Genomic DNA, 22,138 nt, shown 5'->3' with positions numbered 1-22,138 from the left:
AATCCAGGAATTATAAATTTAAGAATTGGACTGGCTTTCTTTTTTAATGCTGATATTGTAGAATTCATATTAAGCAATTATGTCCCCAATACTTTGTGTATCCGACCAGATTCGGCTAGGATCCTGAAGAAAATGTGCCAAAGAACATGCACTGATAAGTCTTCCCACTGATGGCAATGATCTACCATCTGACAGGCTTGTCTCATATGTCACCTAAAAAACAAAAAAGGAAACTATACTAACTACAGACATCAATGTTAGCACTAGCACAGATCATTATCTTGAGAGGAGGCATTCTAATTTGCATGGCATATGGATTCCTCCTTGACGACTATGGGACTCTGGCTAGATCCTCAGGTTTAGCCCGATGCCACATATAATAGAAACACATATTCTTAATTTCGGCATTCATTCAATCATTCATTCAATGTTAGCATTATATTTGTTTCTCCTGGTGGTCCCACGCACTGGAAAACCTGAATTTGTTACTTACAAAAAAATGAAAATGATATGAAGCAAAGAAAGCCACTTACAGCAAGATATAAAACAAATTACTTTTTATTTACCCTATGGAGAATGAGAGTGACATGAGACAGGAAATGAAGTAGAGGATGTGACTATTTCATTATTCATTATTTAATATACTTTCATATATTCATTATTTGACATACTTCCATTATTGTTGATCATGTGTTTTTTATGCATTTTAATTGAAATAGTCTTGGATATAAAAAGCTAATGAAAGTCCCAGTTTCCTGTTATTTTTTCCAGGATTGGGTAGTTGATTTTTTTCATTATTCATTATGTTAAAACTTTCATTATTTGAGCCGACTACATGATTAAATATGGTATTTTGTACCTTTACTTTGTCAAAGTAAGTTCATTTGCTGTCTTCCTATGTAAGTACATATACTGCATGTGGTAAAAGAAAGCATATAATGTGTTGCTACAGGAAAGTAATCGATGTATTGGTATAGAACAAATTGCAAACTGTGGCGCTGTGTCCAAACCAGCAGATTGCAACACTGCAAGCCACAATGATGCCATGATGTTAATTGAGTTCATTATTCCCCCATATATCCATAAAAGATTTTTAAAGTATGCCTTTCTTGATGAGGAATACTTTCAAATAGTTTTTGTTTCTCATAATCTTGACAAAATATCAAATAATGAGATATTTCGAAATAATGAATTATTTTATCAGCAACTTTCCAGGACCAGGCCGGGTAACAAGAAACTGGGAATCGGCTTTCATAAGCCTAAAAGGTGAATTTGGCCTTGGGTCATTATGATTACACCCATAACATTTGTAAATGTAAATTTCAAAACACAATTTCAAAATACTGTTCACACTGAAGCTTTGTCAGTACATTGAAATGGTTTTTCACCAGTGTGAATGCATTTGTGTTGTGTCAAATGTGATTTCCTTCCATAACACTTGTCACACTCCGTACATTGAAATGGTTTATCACCAGTGTGAATAACTGTGTGTCGTTTCAACTCTGATTTCGATGCAAAACACTTGCCACATTCCATGCACGAATGGTTTATTACCAGTATGAATGCATTTGTGGTTTGTCAAAAGTGATATCCTTGCAAAACACTTGTCACACTCCGTGCACTGAAATGGTTTAGTGTGAATGTGTTCGTGTGTTGTCAAATCTGATTTCCTTGCAAAACACTTGCCACATTTCATGCACTGGAGTGGTTTTTTACCAGTGTGAATAAGGTCGTGTTTTGTCAAATATGACTTCAATGCAAAACACTTGCCACACACAGTGCATTGAAAAGGTTTATCACCAGTATGAACAACTGTGTGTCGTGTCAAATCTCCTTTGCTTGCAAAACACTTGTCACACTCTGTGCATTGAAATTGTTTATCACCAGTGTGAACTATCGTGTGTTGTGTCAACTGAGACTTCTGTCTAAAACACTTGACACATTCTATGCACTGGAATGGTTTTTCACCAGTGTGAATGCTTGTGTGCTTTGTCAACCCTGATTTTGATGTAAAACACCTGCCACACTCTGTGCATTTAAATTGTTTATCACCAGTGTGAAAAGTTGTGTGTTGTGTCAAATGAGGCTTGCATTTGTGTTTTTTCAACTCTACTTTTGATGCAAAACACTTGCCACACTCTGTGCATTGAAATTGTTTATCACCAGTGTGAAATTTTGTGTGTTGTGTCAAATGAGGCTTCTGTCTAAAACACTTGCCACAATACATGCACTGGAATGGTTTTTCACCAGTGTGAATGCGTTTGTGTTGTGTCAAATGTGATTTCAATGCAAAACACTTGTCGCACTCTGTGCATTGAAATGGTTTATCACCAGTATGAATAACTGTGTTTCGTGTCAAATCTCCTTTTCTTGCAAAACACCTGTCACACTCTGTGCATTGAAATTGTTTATCACCAGTGTGAACTATTGTGTGATGTGTCAAATGTGCCTTCAATCTAAAACACCGGTCACATTCTGTGCATTGAAATTATTTATCACCAGTGTGAATGTGTGTGTGTTGTGTCAAATGTGATTTCCTCAAGAAACACTTGTCACACTCTGTACATTGAAATGTACCGTGTGAATGTGTGTGTGTCTTGTCAACTCTGATTTTGATGTAAAACACTTGCCACATTCCATGCACTGGAATGGTTTGTCACCAGTGTGAATGCGTGTGTCTCTCAAATCTGATTTTGATGTAAAACACTTGCCACATTCCATGCACTGGGATGGTTTATCACCAGTGTGAATGAGTTTGTGTTGTTTCAAATGTGATTTCCTTGCAAAACACTTCCCACATTCTGTACAATGAAATAGTTTATCACCAGTGTGAATGTGTGTGTGTCGTGTCAAATCTCCTTTCCTTCCAAAACACTTGCCACACTCTGTGCATTGAAATTGTTTATCACCGGTGTGAACTATTGTGTGATTTGTCAAACTTGACTTATGTCTAAAACACTTGCCACATTCCATGCACAAAAATGGTTTGTCATCACTAGTGTGAACTAATGTGTGTCTTGTCAACTGTGATTTGCATACAAAACACTTGCCACACTCTGTGCATTGAAATTGTTTATCACCAGTGTGAATGTGTGTGTGTCTTGTTAACTCTGATTTCCATGCAAAACACATGCCACACTCTGTGCATTGAAATGGTTTTTCACCAGTGTGAACAACTGTGTGTCGTTTCAACTCTGACTTCTCTCTAAAACACTTTCCACATTCCATGCATTGGAATGGTTTTTCACCAGTGTGAATGGGTTTGTGACGTGCCAAATTTGATTTCCTTTTAAAACACTTGTCACACTCCGTACATTGAAATGATTTATCACCAGTGTGAACAACTGTGTGTCGCTTTCAACTGTGATTTCGATGCAAAACCGCTGCCACACTCAGTGCATTGAAATTGTTTATCACCAGTGTGAACAAGTGTGTGTTGTGTCAAACCTGACTTCTGGCTAAAACACTTGCCACATTCCATGCACTGGAATGGTTTTTCACCAGTGTGAATGCGTTTGTGTGTTGTCAAATTTGCTTTCGTTTGAAAACATTTGTTACACTCTGTACAATGAAATGGATAATCACCACGGTGTATGCGCCTCATGTGTCTTGTCAACTCTAATTTTCTTGGAAAACATTTGTCACACTCTGCACATTGAAAATCAACAGTGTGAATGTGCATGTGGCATGTCAACTGTGATTTCAACGCAAAATACTTCCCGCATTCCATGCAATGATATGGCTTATCACTTGTGTTAACTCCTGTGTGTCCTGTCAAATGTGGCATCGGAACAAAACATATCCCACTCTCAGTGCAATGAATTGGTTCGGTTTGTTGTATCTGCATAGGAAATAGTCCATGATGCTTGTGCATTGGCTTGCTTTTCTGTATCTGAATAGGAAGTGTCCCCTGATGTATGTCCCTTGCCTGCGTTTCTTGTATCTGCACAGGAAATATCCCCCAATGCATAAGCCTTGTCTGGTGTCTTCTTTTGTGTTTTCTGTACTGATCAAAACAGTGCCACCATCGGTTGCAGGTATAACAGCAGAAAGTCTGTAACATGGAAGGCATGTCCATTGCAAGTAATCTATAAACAAAAAATCCAGGATTTATAAATTTAAAAATTTGGACTGGCTTTCTTTTTTAATGCTGATATTGTAGAATTCATATTAGCAATTATGTCCCCAATACTTTGTGTACAGGATCCGACCAGATTCCGCTAGGATCCTGAAGGAATGTGCCAAGAACATGCACTGATAAGTCTTCCCACTGATGGCGGTGATCTACCATCTGACAGGCTTGTCTCATATGTCACCTATCCACCAAAAAGGAAACTATACTTTAAACAACTACAAACATCAGTGTTAGCACTAGCGCAGATCATTATCTTGAGAAGAGACATTCTAATTTGCATGGCCTATGGATTCCTCCCTTGTATTTGTTCATTTGCATATGGAGAACAATTCTTGACGACCATGGGACTCTGGCTAGATCCTCAGGTTTAGCCCGACGCCCCATGTAATAGAAACACATATTCTTAATTTCGGCATTCATTCAATCATTCATTCAATGTTAGCATTATATTTGTATCTCCTGGTGGTCCCACGCACTGGAAAACCTGAATTTGTTACTTACAAAGAAATGAAAATGATATGAAGCAAAGAAAGCCACTTACAGCAAGCAATAAAACAAATTACTGTTACCCTATGGAGATGAGAATGACATGAGACAGGAAATGAAGTAGATGATGTGACTATTTCATTATTCATTATTTAATATACTTTCATATATTCATTATTTGACATACGTCCATTATTGTTGATCATGTGTTTTTTATGCATATTAATTGAAATAGTCTTGGATATAAAAAGCTAATGAAAGTCCCAGTTTCCTGTTATTTTTTCCAGGATTGAGTAGGTGATTTTTTCATTATTCATTATGTTAAAACTTTCATTATTTGAGCCGACTACATGATGAAATATGGTATTTTGTACCTTTACTTTGTCAAAGTAAGTTCATTTGCTGTCTTTTATGTAATTACATATACTGCATGTGGTAAAAGAAAGCATATTAATGTGTTGCTACAGGAAAGTAATCGATGTATTGGTATAGACCAAATTGCAAACTCTGGCGCGGTGTCCAAACCAGCAGATTGCAACACTGCAAGCCACAATGATGCCATGATGTTAATTGAGTGCATTATCCCCCCCCCCCATATATCCATAAAAGATTTTTAAAGTATGCCTTTCTTGACGAGGAATACTTTCAAATAGTTTGTGTTTCTCATAATCTTGACAAAATATCAAATAATGAAATATTTGGAAATAATGAATTATTTTATCAGCAAATTTCCAGGATCAGGTCGGGTAACAAGAAACTGGGAATCGGCTTTCATAAACCTAAAAGGTGAATTTGGCCTTGGGTCATTATGATTGCAACCCATAACATTTGTAAATGTAATGTAAATTTCAAAACACAATTTCAAAATACTGTTCACGCTGAAGATTTGTCAGTACATTGAATTGGTTTTTCACCAGTGTGAATGCATTTGTGTTTTGTCAAAAGTGATATCCTTGCAAAATACTGAAAGCACTGAAATGGTTTAGTGTGAATATGTTCGTGTGTTGTCAAATCTGATTTCCTTGCAAAACACTTGCCACATTTCATGCACTGGAGTGGTTTTTTACCAGTGTGAATAAGGTCGTGTTTTGTCAAATATGATTTCAATGCAAAACACTTGCCACACACAGTGCATTGAAAAGGTTTATCACCAGTATGAACAACTGTGTGTCGTGTCAAATCTGATCTCCTTTGCTTTGCAAAACACTTGTCACACTCTGTGCATTGAAATTGTTTATCACCAGTGTGAACTATCGTGTGTTGTGTCAACTGAGACTTCTGTCTAAAACACTTGCCACATTCTATGCACTGGAATGGTTTTTCACCAGTGTGAATGCTTGTGTGCTTTGTCAACCCTGATTTTGATGTAAAACACCTGCCACACTCCATGCACTGGAATGGTTTAACACCAGTGTGAATGCGTGTGTGTCTTGTCAACTCCGATTTTGATGTAAAACACTTGCCACACATCGTGCACTGAAATGTTTTTTCACCACTGTGAATGCGCCTGTGTTGTGTCAAATTTGATTTCAATGCAAAACACTTGCCACACTCGGTGCATTGGAATGTTTTATCACCAGTATGAACAACTGTATGTCGTGTCAACTCTGATTTTGATGCAAAACACTTGCCACATTCCATGCACTGGAATGGTTTTTCATCAGTGGGGTGTGTTTGTGTTGTGTCAAATGTGCTTTCCTTCCAAAACACTTGCCACACACAGTGCACTGAAATGGTTTATCACCAGTGTGAACAACTGTGTACGTGTCCTGTCAAATCTGATTTCCTTGCAAAACATTTGCCACACTCCGTGCACTGAAATGGTTTATCACCAGTGTGAACAACTGTGTGTGCTGTCAATTCTTTCTTCAATCTAAAACACTTGTCACATTCCATGCACGGAATGATTTGTCATCAGAGTGAATGCGTGTGTGTGTTATCAAATTTGATTTCAATATAAAACACTGGTCACACGCAGTACAACGAAATGGTTTTTCAACAGTGTGAATGCGCATGTGTTGTGTCAACTGTGATTTCCATAAACCACTTCCCACATTCCATGCACCATCGCTGGCAGTAATGACATCGGAAAGTTTGGAACGTGGAAATCGCCTCCATTGCAAGTAATCTATAAACAAAAAATCCAGAAATTATAACTTTTAAAGTTTGGGCTGGCATTTGTTTTTTAAATACTGATAGGATTCATATTAGCAATAGTGTACACAATCCGACCAGATTCCAGAGAGATAATTGGCTCTGAGAGTTGACCTGCTATATCCACTTGGGTAGACCAATCAGCAAGATATGAACGAAACCAGTTTAATGCGGGTCCTTTGACACAAATTCGCTTAGAAAGATGAGAAATTAAGATGTTGTGATCAATTGTGTCAAAGGCAGCTGACAAGTCCAATAATACAAGAAGAACAGCTCTGTTAGCATCAATTGAAAACATAATGTCATTTTTTACTTTTATAAGTGCTGAATCAGTGCTGTGCAGTGGTCTGTAAGCTGATTGGCAAGGATCCGCAAGGTGGTTTAAATCCATATGTTCTGTTAGATGTGAGCATGCAATTTTTTCAATTAATTTGCCAACAAAAGTTATGTTGGCAACAGGTCTGTAGTTTTTGAGAACATTTTGATCCAGAGTTGGCTTTTTAAGGAGCGGCCTTATAATTGCAGAATGAGCTCCTTTTGGAAAGACTGCGGTAGAAAGAGAAACATTAACAATATCAGTTAGCACTGGAAGAAGTTGAGGTAGATGTTTGGCTTTGAGGTACCATGTTGGGATGGGATCCAACCGACTGGTTTTGCTTGGTGATGACATGATGATTTTCAATATTTCTTCATCAGTAGTTGGCCTAAACACTTCAAGTGGTTGAATATTTTCACAAGAAGAGTCACAAAAGCGATCAGGAACATTAACATTTTGACTGTCTAGTTTCATTCTGATATTTACAATCTTATTTACAAAATATGAGGAGAATTGATTGGCAAGGCAGGGGTAGCGCTAGGTCGCTTTTTGGGGTCCCGGACCCACCAAAATAGAGTTCGGACCCCCTGTTTTTAAATTGTCTGCAAGTATAGGGGTCCCTGCAGACCCCCAGTTTTTCAATCTAGCGCTATTGCAGACATATTATTTATGCTATATTTTTGCAACTCGGACTCACAAAACTCTACTCCGGACCCCCTACTTTTTAATTATCTGCAAGTTCGGGGGTCCCTGCGGACACTGGAGAGTTTAGTTCTAGCGCTACCCCTGTGGCAAGGTCTGCAGCAGAATCATAGTATGGTAGCTGTTGAACATGTTTGTTGAGAAGCGAGTTAATTGTGCGATAGACATCTTTTGTTGAACATGTAGAAAGTTTGTCTTTGAAAAATGCTTGTTTTGCAGACATGGCGAGTTCATTTACATTACGTTTTTCAATTAAATAAAGTTCACGATCAAGTTCAGACCCAGATTTCCTCCACTTTCGCTTCTGCTCGACGGGCGTTCACGGCGCAGCAGTGTGAATTGAATCATTATAGTATGGCATGCGGTTTTTAACAAGGCGTATCACGAGTTGTAGAAGGAGCATATGTATCAAGTAAAATTTCATTCCAGAATCATACCACTCAAACATGGCAGTGCTATCATGACGAATGTGAGATGGTTGATTAGAAATAAGTTCATCAAGAGATTTTGCAAACTTCACACTGTCGATATCACAATATTTATGAAGAGTAGAAACAATTTTCATGGGTTTAGGTTTTTGTAAATCTAATGTGAAACAAATAACACAGTGATCAGACATAAGTTTATCCTCTGTATAGCAGTCTTTCAACAATGTTTCATCAGAGCGAGTAAAAACTAAATCCAAAGTATGTATCCAGGCAGTAGCAACATGTTCACGTGGCACGTGTGATTTGGCCTCCTTACCCGCTCGTTATCTAATTCCATAAATTAATTACAAGATAATAATTGTGAAAGAGGATAACTAGCACTATACCATGCACAGCTAACGACCCAATCATGTGATTAAATTGAATTTGATTGGTCAAACGGCTGCACGTAGCTTTAAATAAGCTGCCGTAGCTACCTGCACGTTATAACCCCAATGGTCTTCAACGGGATGCGAACCTTAGCGATCCTCATAAAAAACTGAATGAAAAGCTGTTTGCCGCAAATCATGTTGAACAAGATGGACCGCAGTTCTCGGATGTTGCAGTTTTCAACGCATGTGCCTCAACCGTGATGCCTCCACCAAAGGGAGTGATGTGGCACTCACAAGTTGATACAAAGCTTCAAGCTTAAAAGAGGAGACTGAATTTGACCTTAGATGACACCTGGATGACCCCAAAACAACCTTCCAATGACTCCTGGGTGACCCCAGATGACCTTCAAAAATTTTGGCTGTAAATGGTGACAATACCCACCAAGTTTCATGCCCATAGGACAAATATTAATAATTTGACCTAAGATGACCCAAAATGACCTTTCAAAAAGCATAGAATTTCCTGACCCCAATACACCTTTTCACCAAGTCCCATCACTGTACATTAGCACATTATGCAAATTAACTAGTACTTCATTTGCATATTTTGTGCAGAAATCTACTGCATAACAATTGTATTCCACCAAAGTTTTTCACAACATGCAATACCACTTCCGAGAAAAGCCTTCTCAAATATGTGACAGACATTTTGACTGAAATGACCTTCAAAAAATTTGGCTCTAAATGTTGACTGTACCCACCAAATTTCATGCCCACACGAGTTTTTATCAATTTGACCCCAGATGATCGCTGGGTGAGCCCGGATGACCCCAAAATGACCTTCCAAAAATTTGGCTCTAAATGTTGACTGTACCCACCAAGTTTCATGCACGTGATGACAGTTTTTACTCATTTGACCTCAAATGACCCCTGGGTGACCCCAAAATAACCTCGCAAAAATTTGGCTCTAGATGTTGACTGTACTCACCAAGTTTCATGCCCATATGATAGTTTTAACTAATTTGATATCAGATGACCCTGGTTGACCCCAAAATGAACTTCCAAAATTAGACTCTAAATGTTGACTGTACCCACCAAGTTTCTTGCTCATACAACAGTTTTTACTAATTTGACCCTTGATCAATGTCATTTAGGGGTCACCAGGGGTCATATGAGGTCAAATAAGTAAAAATTGTCGGATAGGCATGAAACTTGGTGGGTAGTCACTATCAGCCAGGTAATTGCACCCAGCCGAGAACCCCCAAATACGGGTAACCGCCTAGTTATAGTTATAATATACAAAGGAAAAAGCTGGAAAACTAAACCAAATATACCATTTTGGCTATTTATTTGGATCATCAAAACTGGTACCTAAAATGACCACAATAGATCTCCAGAGACCTTTCAATTGGGGATAGGATGTAAATTGTGTCAATTGTGATATCAATACTCTGCTACTGTAATACCATACCAAATATCTAAGTGTGAATATTAAATGTACTGTCCTATTAAGTCTCACATTGATGGAAAACACCTGTAATATTGCATGTATTGACATGGTTTATCACCAAGATATAGTGTGAGCTAATTGTGTGTTGTGTCAATTCTGTCTTCAATATAAAACACTTGCCACATTCGATGCACTGGAATGGTTTGTGTTTATGTCACATTAAATGTGCTTTCTGTGTCAAACCCTGTGTCAAACACTTGCCACATTCCATGCATAGAAATGGTTTATAATAATTTGTATGAGCATAGATATTAATGGTATGAGTGTGTTTATGTCGTGTCAAATGTGATTTCCTTCCAAAACACTTGCCACACTCGGTGCATTGGAATAGTTTATAACCAGTGTGAACTTCCAGTGTGAATGCGCTTTTGTGTTGTCAAATTTTAATTTCAATGTAAATTTCAAAACACAATTTCAAAACATTTTAATTTCAAAACACTGGTGACACTCAAGCTCAGTCAGTACATTGAAATAGTTTGTCACCAGTGTGAATGCGCTTGTGTTTTGTCAAACGTGATATCCTTGCAAAACACTTGCCACACTCTGTGCACTGAAATGGTTTAGTGTGAATGTGTTCGTGTCTTGTCAAGTCTGATTTCCTTGCAAAACACTTGCCACATTTCATACACTGGAGTGTTTTTTTACCAGTGTGAATGAGTTCGTGTTTTGTCAAATATGATTTCAATGCAAAACACTTTCCACACACAGTGCATTGAAATGGCTTATCACCAGTGTGAATGTGTGTGTGTCTTGTCAAGTCTGATTTCCATACAAAACACTTATCACACTCTGTACAATGAAATAGTTTATCACCAGTGTGAATGCATGTGTGTCTTGTCAACTCTGATTTCCATGCAAAACAATTGCCACACTCTGTGCATTGAAATGGTTTATCACTAGTGTGAACAACTGTATGTCGTTTCAACTCTGATTTTGATGCAAAACACTTGCCACATTCCATACACTGGAATGGTTTTTCACCAGTGTGAATGAGTGTGTGTTGTGTCAAAATTGATTTCCTTGCAAAACACTTGTCACACTCCGCACATTGAAATGGTTTATCACCAGTGTGAACAAGTGTGTGTTGTGTCAAATGAGACTTCTGTCTAAAACACTTGCCACATTCCATACACTGAAATGGTTTGTCACCAGTGTGAATGCGCTTGTGTTGTGTCAACTCTGATTTCCTTGCAAAACATTTGCCACACTCAGTGCACTGGAATGGTTTATCACCAGTGTGAACAACTGTGTGTGCTGTCAATTCTTTCTTCAATGTAAAACACTGGTCACAGGCAGTACAACGAAATGTTTTTTAACAGTGTGAATGCGCATGTGTTGTGTCAACTGTGATTTCCACATAAACCACTTCCCACATTCCATGCACTGATATGGTTTGCCACCTGTGTCAACTCCTGTGTGTTCTGTCATATGTGGCATCGGAACAAAACATTTCCCACTCTGAGTGCAATCAATTAGTTTATCACCAGCGGTTTGTTGTATCTGCATAGGAAATATCCCATGATGCTTGTGCCTTGTCTTGTGTCTTCTTATGTGTTTTCTGTACTGATCAAAACAGTGCCACCATCGTTGGCAGTAATGACATCGGAAAGTTTGGAACTTAGAAATTGTCTCCATTGCAAGTAATCTACATGTATAAACAAAAAATCCAGGAATTATAAATTAAAAAATCTGGGCTGGCATTTGTTTCTTTAAATACTGATAGGATTCATATTAGCAATTATCCCCAATACTTTATGTACACAATCCGACCAGATTCTAGCTAGGATTTTGAAGGAATGTGCCGAAGAACTTGCATCGATCATCTCAGCATTGTTTCCTCAAAGTCTTCATGCCGGGGCAGTGGTAGACTATGCCATAGTCGAATTTGATTAAAATATGTTATTATTAGTCATGATGAACCCATTTCGTTGAACTCAAAATTATACTGATGTTTATTAAAATTAAAGTATTCAATAGTAAAATGGTCATAAAGAGTTTAAAATATCAGATGAATAGTGACAATAAAAGTAATTGAATGCAACATTATCTTGCATAATTATAATGGCTCACTGTAATACTGAACAATTCTGATTTTGGAATCTACCAGTTTATTGATAGCGAACCCCTAAATCCGACTATGGACTTTGTATTTTAAGCAGAACTTTACCCTCTGGACTTTGCTCTCTAAAAACACACTGTCAATCATACTTGTTTATCAGTCCATTAACCACAAGTACTAAGCATGGTATAGTACAAGACGTGCTCGATGTTTGATGAGAGATTAACTTTCACACAACACAAAAGCGCCATAAATACCACAGATAATTGTGTACGGTGAAGTTAATGGTAATGGCGCGGGCCCGGAAGATTTAAACCATAGCGAGATATGGGCGACCAATGACAAGGCAGATCCATTTAAAGATGCATTACATCATGGCCAATTTTAGTTAGGCCAGAGTCCCGTGTTAAAAATCTTAACCGCAAGGCAAAGTCAGTAGTCCACTTGGGAAGCTAACAAACAGAGGGAGTGCGGTGACTGAAAAGATCAGATACAGATGTGAAAATCTATCAGTTGCACACAAATCAATATAAATCAGAGTTTTATGCTTAAATGTAATAGCCAGAGTATGCAAAATGGGCAAGTGGCGGGGAAAGCGGACTACGGAGAAGTCTAGGGCAGTGGCAGTGATATACTATCAGGCAGGATTATGAATCATATATCACAAAAAATTGAAAAAAGGAAACAGAATTTCCTGACAATATGTGATGCAATCAAGCAAAATCAGTCGGAACTCAGAAATATTGATTTTGAGATATACATTTTGTAGCCAGACAAAGGATGTATTTCCTACGCTTTTCCTTCTGTTTTGGGAACTCTTTAATTGCTCATATCTTTGGAACTGGTTGTTCAATTTCGATGGGGTTTCTGCAAAATGCAGCTATGTAAATGTTTTTCATTATCCTATAAGAAAGTTCCGACTGATTTTGCTTGATCGCATCACATATACAGACCTATTTCTTTAACATCCATTTACTGCTAACCAATGGAGCATATCCTCACCAACCACATACAAAAAGGTCATCTGGATAGCCATATTATTCTTCACAACTCCCAGCATGGCTTAGGGGTTTCAGGTAGAGAAGACACACCCTGGTCCTAGGCACCAATGACTTGGCTTTATCCTTGAACAAAGAGTCATCTTAGAAGGAAATCCATCTTCTACCTTGGATGTGACATCTGGTGTGCCGCAGGGGGCTGTACTTGGTCAATTGGGTTTCTGAAGCAGCACCCCCAATCATACCGCTGCCGCTCGGCAGCGTGCTGCTCCACTTGCAGAAAAGAGCAAGCAGCATGATGAAGCACCACACAGCTCAGCAGCATGTGGCAGAAAGTATGAAACCAGCATAACAATTATTATAATACTACAGCAGACCATTATATCTTTGATATCTATTCAAATAAGAGCTGTCAAAGCAGGTGAATTGTGGGATATTCACTATTTCCTTGAGTGCTGAAACAGGACGGTGTTGTGTGATTGTTTGGATTCATAAATATTTTTTATTGATTTTGAAATTTGCTGTAGAAACAGCTGACAATTATTTTGGAATGTATTGCCCTGCACTGTATGCTGTAACCCTGCATTGCATCATTGATTCAAAGATAGGCATTAAGACCTGGATCGTAAATCTATGGAAATTTCACATTATGCAGAGTACACATACGTTTCATTATCAATTGAAAATCTATTATTGCACACATACACAGGCATGACAGGCGATGAATGCAGCCTACTGACATTGCAGACAGAGAGTAGACATCCTTGAGCCAGCACCAGAGGTCGAATTACGAAATAAAACTTACAACTCTGATTTTTTAAACACGGTATAAATTTGGAAACACTCATGATAATAAATACGCTTTGTGTATCTAGGAAGTAGCAACATGTTCTCTTGGCACATGCTGTGATTTGGCCTCCTTACCCGCTCGTTATCTGATGATCAGATGCAAGTTTACTCCATGTCTGAGGCAGCCAGCTTCCAGGGTGCAAAATTCAACAGACTTGGTTGTGTGCCGAAGTAAAAGTTAGGACACAAAAAGCAAAGATGGCTCAATATTGAAACAAAAACCACTTGAAGTACGTCTATATGGGGGTATAGCTTCACTTTAGGTGGTAGTAGGAAGCATTAAGGTTATCCACAAAGCTGAAAAACATGGATAAATTGGGACAAAATACGACAAGAGTGAACCCTGCACAAGCACACCCCTACACACTTACATGTATATTATTGGTCATGCTGAATGAATTACATGTGTTGGCCTGGATTATGCACTTTCAGTTTCCCACACATTTGAATAGGAATTATTTTGCCTACTCACCAAATGTTTGGCTTTGGGGAGTAGGCCTACATTTCTTCAATATTTTGACAAGTTGACATCAAATCTTCTATTTTATACTGTTTGGCAATAATGTCTTTTGTCCATAGTTGAACTTTTGTGTTTTTGATCACAAATATCGGTTATTATTATTCCCGATTCAAATGCTGCAGAACTTCTGACGATAATTTTGCCTTTTTGGACACTAAAATGCATTTTAATAATTATTATTTTCTTTTTTCAACCATCATATTTATACATGTACATCAAATAGGAAACAAATATAATTAAAACTAGAGCAACTGTGCCCTTTGCAAGGGCACGAGGTAAGTTAGGCGGATGACTGTGACGATCTGATCAAGCAGCAATACTGTGTTGGACATAGGATTGATTTTAATAAGACTGTTTCATTCATTGCCTTTTTTAATATACCTTTATCATAGAAAGCTGTTTTTTTTGAAAACTTGACCTTTGACCCCTTATTGACCTTAAATAAATTTTAAAATATTTTTAAAATGTTAAAAATGTCATAAGGATTATTGCATTTAAATTTCAGCTCAATTGGAGCATATTAAAAAACTTGACCTTTGACCCCTTTATGACCCCTTTATGACCCCTTAATGACCTTAAATGAATTTTAACATATTTTTAAAATGTTAAGAATGTCATAATGATCATTGCATTTTAATTTAAGCTCAATTTGAGCATTTTGAAAAATTTGACCTTTGACCCCTTTACGACCCCTTAATGACCTTAAATAAATTTTAAAACATGTTTAGAATGTCACAAGGATCATTGCATTTAAATTTCAACTCAATTGGAGCATTTTTGGTTAAAATGACCTTTTTTGACCCCAGTGACCTCTGGATGACCTTTGACGTTAAACAGCCCATAACTTTTGTAGCCAGCTACCCAATACTGCTTGTGACTGAGTTTGGTCGAACCGATCAAGGATGTGGCAGAAGTAGCAAATTGTGAGAAGAAAGAAAGAAGAAAGAAGAAAGAGGAAAGAAATGGCAAGAAAGAAATAAGTTAGGCTGCACGCCTAACTTAACAATTCATTAAGCTCCTAAACTGCAAACCTAAATTAAAGTTACAAAAATCCCTCACCATGGATTGATTCACTAGATACTAATACTTGTTGCATGCATTAAGTAGGCCTACTCTTCAACAAAAATATTGTTTATCATAAAAATGACAAAGACAAGAATTGTGTTCTTTCAAGTAGTCATATTTTATTAGCAACATTACAATAGAAAATGTACACATTCATGCATGTATGTGTTCCTTGAAGAGACATAGGGTCGAAATCAGCCCTTGAATTAACCCACGGCACCCATGGCATTTTGCCGTGGGTACCCAACCCCACTGCCGTAATGCCCTCAAAATATGTCCTTTAGGCTTTACCCAAGGCAGTCACTTGCTGTGCCCTCTAATGAAGTTGCCTTAGGTGCCCCAGCTCTGCCCCTTCATTATAAAATCATCTACATGTACATGTATATGTTTGTGTGTGTTTTTGTCACTTTTGAGAAATTGCCTTGGTGCCCTTCTCAATTTTCAACAGTTGCCATGATGCCCTCTTGAAATATTACAAACTGCTGTGCTGCCTTGCCTTTTCAGTGAAAATCCAAGGCAATTGCCCTAAAAAAGTTGCTGTGCCCCTTCAGATCCTTAATTTGAGGGCTGGTCGAAATTACAGAACAATTAAAATTACCCCTTCAATTAAATGGAACATCCATTAAGTATGTTATTTTAATTTTTTTAAAGTTCATTTGAACAACATCACACTAATAATTCACTTCTCAACAAATATAAAGTTGCTATTATTATGGTAAACAGATCACATTGCAAATATTACCATGTACAATTTATTATAATATATATCAAATCTGAGCTTCATTTGTGCCATCGCTGCAAGATATGCTAATTTTATGCAAATTAAGCCTTAAAACTAACAAAACTTCCCATTATTGAACATAAAACTGGTTCTGCATCATGTATACTACATGTACCAACATACCAAGTTACATATATTAATTATTAAGAATTGCTTTTCAATTCATTACTTCAAAACAGTACTTTAGAAAATGTATTTCAATATGTAGCACTAGCACCATTTGATATTATTATATATTTTATTATTATTAGCTAGAAGAAAGAATGAACAGTTTACCAACCCAAAGTGTTACAATTAAACATGACAACAAATAAACACAAATCCCGACCGGCACACAACCCAACTTGACAAAAAACAAGGGAATGTGCAGCAATGGGAATCGAACCCACGACCTTCCTATCTCTAGACGGATGGGGATACGCATCTTGTACAAGAACAACTAAACACAATGGGGAACAATTGCTCGCTACAAGAGAAAACTGAATATATTTAATAAGAAAGAATGAAAAGTTTTATACAACCCAAAGTGTTACAATTAAACATGACAACGATTAAAAACATAAATCCCGACTAATGGATAACGAAGGCATCCTTCTAGAGATCGGAAGGTTGTGGGTTCGATTCCCATGCCGGCACATTCCCTTGCTTTTTTTTTCAAGTTGGGTTGTGTGCTGGTCAACATTAATGCAGTGTGCATGATAAAGAACGTCACAGGCTATTCAAACTTTTTTTTAGAGCAGGGATCATCCCAGTACTGTTGACTGTACTTCTAAAATACGCTCCTCTACTCTAGGTTCCACAGTAAAAAAAAGTACAGCTTGTCTGTACGCAGTGCTAGCGGGGATTATGCACTTTCAGTTTCCCACACGTTTTACTGGGAATTGGTTTGCGTACTTTCCCAATGTTTGGTGAGCATATTTTTCCAATATTTTGAGCAGCTGACGTCGAATGTTCTAGATTCTATGGATGGGTCACTCCATGCCAACTTAACAAATCAGGCACACCATCAAAAAATGGATTTCTTTCTTTTTTTGGTGTACTGATATGAGAAATAGTAATCCTGAAAATTTCAAGTCTCTACTCCATTTCGTTCTCCCATAAGAGCAATTTTTAATTTTAGATTTCCTTTTACAAACCCTAACTGAACCGAATCTCACTTACTCTCATTATTTTGGAAAAGTGAGATTTAGTGAGATCAAGCATTCTGTACTTTGCAATTTTTTAATGAGATTTAGTGAGACTTGGTATTATTCAACTTTCTGCCCATTATGCTGCAGTGAGATTTAGTGAGATACAGTTTTATGTGTACAAAAAGTGGAGTGAGATTTAGTGAGATACAGTTGCTGTCTACACTTAGTGAATGAGTGAGATTTTGTGAGATTCAGTTTTATCAAAGATATCAATAGTACAGACAATGAGATTTTATGAGATTTAGTAATGTACATACAGTTGCTGTCTACACTGAGCGAATGAGTGAGATTTTGTGAGATTCAGTTTTATCAAAGATATCAATAGTATAGACAATGAGATTTTATGAGATTTAGTAATGTACATTTTTTCTTATTTCTTATTATATGTGCAACTACCTTTATATAATAATCCTAGTATAACTCGGATCATATTATACTGTATTGCCTAGCTGATAAGCCACATCGCAACATGGGTCATATAATTATGTTATACCGTAATGTCCAGGTGATAAACCACAGCTCAACTACATTTAGGTCATTTATATTATACTGTATTGTCTAGTTGATAAGCCACAGCGCAACTTGGGTCATATATGTTCTACTGTAATGTGTCGCTGATAAATCACAGCGCAACTAGGGTCATATATATTATACTGTTATTGTCTAGCTGATAAGCTACAACGCAACTTGGGGTCATATATGTTCTACTGTAATGTCTAGTTGATAAGCCACAGCTCAACTAGGGTCATATATTATACTGTATTGTCTAGCTGATAAGCCACAGCGCAACTTGGGTCATATATGTTCTACTGTAATGTGTCGCCGATAAACCACAGCGCAACTAGGGTCATAGATATTCTACTGTAATGTCTAGCTGTTAAACCACGCCACAACTAGTTATAGATAAGTATGTACTGTAATGTCAGTGAAATAAGCTGCAGGACTTTCTCATGTTATATATTTGTTTGTTTGTTTTCTTGTACCTTAAGCTCAATTATTTTATGTTTGTTTACCACTAAAGGGAGACAATTATAATCTAACTGCTCCATTGTAGAGTAAACATTTTTACTGTCAGCCTACGTGGCTTGAGAGCAAAGATACTAAAATCCTAAGCTCTTAAATTCAAAAGGCTGAAGGGGGGTGGTTTTTTTTTTTTTTATTTTTTTTTTGTATTTTTTTTGTACTTTTTTGTATTTTTTTTTTAGCTTTTTCAAAAACAGAAACTAAACAAAACTAATACTAATAACCCTCCATCTTTCTCAAATACTCATGCCACGACTTGTGGTGTCGCCTACATAAGTAGAGTCTACATGGTACGCAACCATGTACAGAAACTCTATATTTGCCCAGAGATTTGCAGAACCCACACCTCCGTTCCCTAGTCTGGCCATATATACACTGCAAGATTCTCATCTGTGTGACGCCGGTGTCATCACAATGTCACTCCATCGGAAACTACACCTCGGTTTTCCATATCGCCGGTCCGAAATAGCCGGGTAGCCAGCCTCCTAGGTTTCTACATAGTGACTTCAAGGCCGGTGACTTCAGCAGAGAGAGTCACACCGGTGTGACTACGCGACTGTGCCTGGGTGCTCAGTACCGGGTTTTGGGTTGCCGGTTTTGCTTTTATTGCCATATTTTTTATATTCTCTTGATTTATTCAATTAATATTCTTTATTTCTTGCTTTTTTAAGGGATTAGGGAGGGGAAATTACAAACTGCACTTTAAAAATAAGGGAAATATTAAATGAATAAAATAAATTTGTTAGTAAAAGAAATAAACATGATAAGTAAACAAAGTATAATTCAATAAACTAACATGATGAATAAGATACATTTTTATTAATTGGTGGTCAAGTTATTTGAATAACTAAATAAATAAAAAAATAAGAAATAAATAAACATGAAGAAACCAATAAACATGCAAAGAATGGAAGAAACAAAGAAACACTTCGAAAGAAAACAACTTGAGGAAAATTGCAATTAAAGAAGTTAAAAGTAGGAATATTATAAGAAGCATGTAGGCCTATTGATGAATTAAAATATTAAATGTGTAAAATAAATTAATAATAATAATTATAACAATAATAATTTATAACAAGCATTAATATTTGCGTGATAAAAAATAAGACACAGCTTCAAACAAACACTGCAATAGGCCTATATTGATGTGAATAAATAAAAACAAAATTTAGTGAAATATATTTAAGTGAATATCAAACTCAAGCAACAAAAACAAGTTACAGTAGCTATTTTTAAAAGTGCACGCATCAATCAAGTTTACAAAAATACACAGCAAACAAAAGTTTACCTACGAGTCGCCAGTCGACGACAATAGCAACAAAATACAAATAAAAATTCCCGATTTATAGGCATAATTTGATAACGTAAAAAAATCAACATGAAAAAGAAATCAAACTAATATGCCTATAAAAAAACACCATTTTGAAAAACGGAAAAAGAAAATAGCACAAGCCAAAGTTTTGCATAAACTTACGGCAGTAAAAGTATAAATTGTAGTAGGCCTATATTCAGGAAAGTGACAAGAAGTAAAACAAAATGCATGCTAGGCCTATAAATCAATTAACAGAAAAATTCTTGCTTCAACATAAGTGAAGCTTTGGCAAATCAAAATGTATAAATTGAAAATGCTAAGCCTATAGGCATAGGCCTACTTTGCGAAAATAAGCAAAAAATAAAAGTAATATCGCTTTTAACACAATTTATTTTAAATAAAAAAAAGTGTCAATAGGCCTATAACGTTATCATGCAAAAATATGAAAAATAGGCCTAATTTGATTGCAAAACATGCCATCTAACCACTGAAGTAAACTAGCAATGATATAAGTTTTGTGGGAAAACAAACAAACAAATAAAGAAAATAAAAACGTTCGAAATGAAACAAACAAATAAACCAAGAACAAGAACTGCAAATAAAACACACACAGTTGATGAAATTATTAAACATGCAGCACGAAAAGAATTAAAATATATAAAAGAGAACAATAAATAAACGAAACAAAATTAATCGGAAGTCTCACAGTTGAAATATAAATGATAAAGAATGCAAAAGCACGATAAAAAACACAAAGACGGCAGTACAGCTAGCCACGGACCCAGTGTACAGCATGCATCAATCAATTAATTATAAAACCAACTCATTCCATTCATGAGCGTATGCAAGCAGTAAACAAGCATGATACGCGATTTTGTCATCATCAACGCCAGTATTTTGTAGATATACGCCAGCGTCCCCAGAGTGTTCGAACTCATAACAGGGCTCGGTCAACGACCTTTTGGCAGTGTAGTCACCTTGAAGTTCGCCGACTGGGCACCGAGCAGGCTACGCATGGGGGCACTGGCTACGGAAGTCACTTTGATGTGACTACAAGATGTGGACCACTGTCGGAATCTACTCAGTGGTGTACATCATGAGTCGCCGATCGCGCATCGAGCAGGTAACACATCGGAGGCTAGCAGTTGTAGTCACTGCGTGATGACACTGCTGCATAATACCCTACTGCCTTGTTTCCGGCGTAGTCACTCTCCTGTAGTGACTCCGTCGGCCACCATAAGGTAGGTTATTCTGGAGTGACGGCGGTAGTGACTTTAGAGTTCCAGTGCGATATAGTCACTATGTCGCCAGGAATTTTGCAGTGTACCCTTTTCCGGTATTTTTCGGAAAACATGGCTGGGATGGGCTGCAGGCACTGTTGCCGGGATCTGCAATCTCTGGGGAAGAGAATACATTTCCATGTCCATCTCCTCGCTGTCTGAGGATGACATGTTGAAATGATTTTGTTGAAATGATTTGGTTCTATCCATTCCATTATATATAGGCATTTTCTTCCCGCCATATGCACATTTTCGAGTCACATGATGTATTCTGCAATTCTATTGGACAATTTTCCGCCATATGCCAAATTTGGATAATCATATTACATAATTAATAATAAAAATTGATGTGTTTCTAGAAAATGTTACAAAATGAAGTACAAAATAAAAGACCGTTCCCGCCATAGGTATATTTTCAAGTCACATGGTGTATCCTGCAAATCTATTGGACAATTTTCCCGCCATATGCCAAATTTGGATGATCATATTACATAATAGCAAAGAAAGTGATTCGTTAACTAGGAAATGTTATATTTTTTATTTTCAAAGTTGAATTAGCTCTACTAAAAAGAGCGGGGAAATTACACAATAAATTGGCTTTTTTTGACATGTGACTAAACAGTGGGAAAATTATTTAGATTTTAAACATCACATGACATCATGTGACTTGGCCATGCGTTTTGAACTGGGCCCATATATAGGTGGAGTTGTGACATCTGCGCGGCACAAATGACATCATCTATTTAATTTTCTCTATAATTATGCAAGATATACAGCTAAATTTGGTATTAAATTAAAGCACTCATGCAGGGCAAGAGGATAGAAGTGATAACACATGTAAAAAATTATTATGTTCTGTTAATTACTTGTTAATTAACGAAGCTCGGGTGGAGGAGGATCTGGCGCAGGAGGATCTGGCGCAGCAAAATTGGCATCTGTGGTGTAACTAAGTTAAATCA

At 37.0% G+C, this 22,138-nt stretch overlaps 2 protein-coding genes across 2 annotated transcripts in view; both read right to left on the bottom strand.

Annotated features, from left to right (window-relative positions):
• The window catches only part of LOC140137256 (uncharacterized), a 39,969-nt gene that overhangs the window by 7,460 nt on the left and 10,371 nt on the right, over window positions 1-22,138 (bottom strand). The gene's annotated exons all lie outside the window — the stretch shown is intronic.
• LOC140137255 (uncharacterized) lies at window positions 3-4,309 on the bottom strand. The gene is made up of 2 exons (XM_072158901.1): window positions 4,193-4,309; window positions 3-3,354 (listed from the first exon to the last, which is right to left on the bottom strand). The coding sequence occupies exons 1-2, from the start codon at window positions 4,307-4,309 to the stop codon at window positions 2,539-2,541; spliced, it is 933 nt and encodes a 310-aa protein (XP_072015002.1). The 3' UTR covers window positions 3-2,538.

This window comes from Amphiura filiformis, chromosome 17 (genome assembly GCF_039555335.1).
Source record: "Amphiura filiformis chromosome 17, Afil_fr2py, whole genome shotgun sequence".
Lineage (NCBI taxonomy): Eukaryota > Metazoa > Echinodermata > Ophiuroidea > Amphilepidida > Amphiuridae > Amphiura > Amphiura filiformis.
Note: the sequence above shows the minus strand (reverse complement) of the source record. Positions and strands in the feature narration are given on the sequence as shown.

What these genes read in the sequence shown, in the direction of transcription:
- LOC140137255 (XM_072158901.1), bottom strand. Translation starts at nt 4,309, where the DNA reads ATGAGACAAGCCTGTCAGATGGTAGATCACCGCCATCAGTGGGAAGAC. An exon ending in GGTCGGATCCTGTACACAAA is followed by an intron (nt 3,355 to 4,192) that starts GTATTGGGGACA and finishes CACAGTTGAAAG; the next exon opens with CGACACACAGTTGTTCACAC.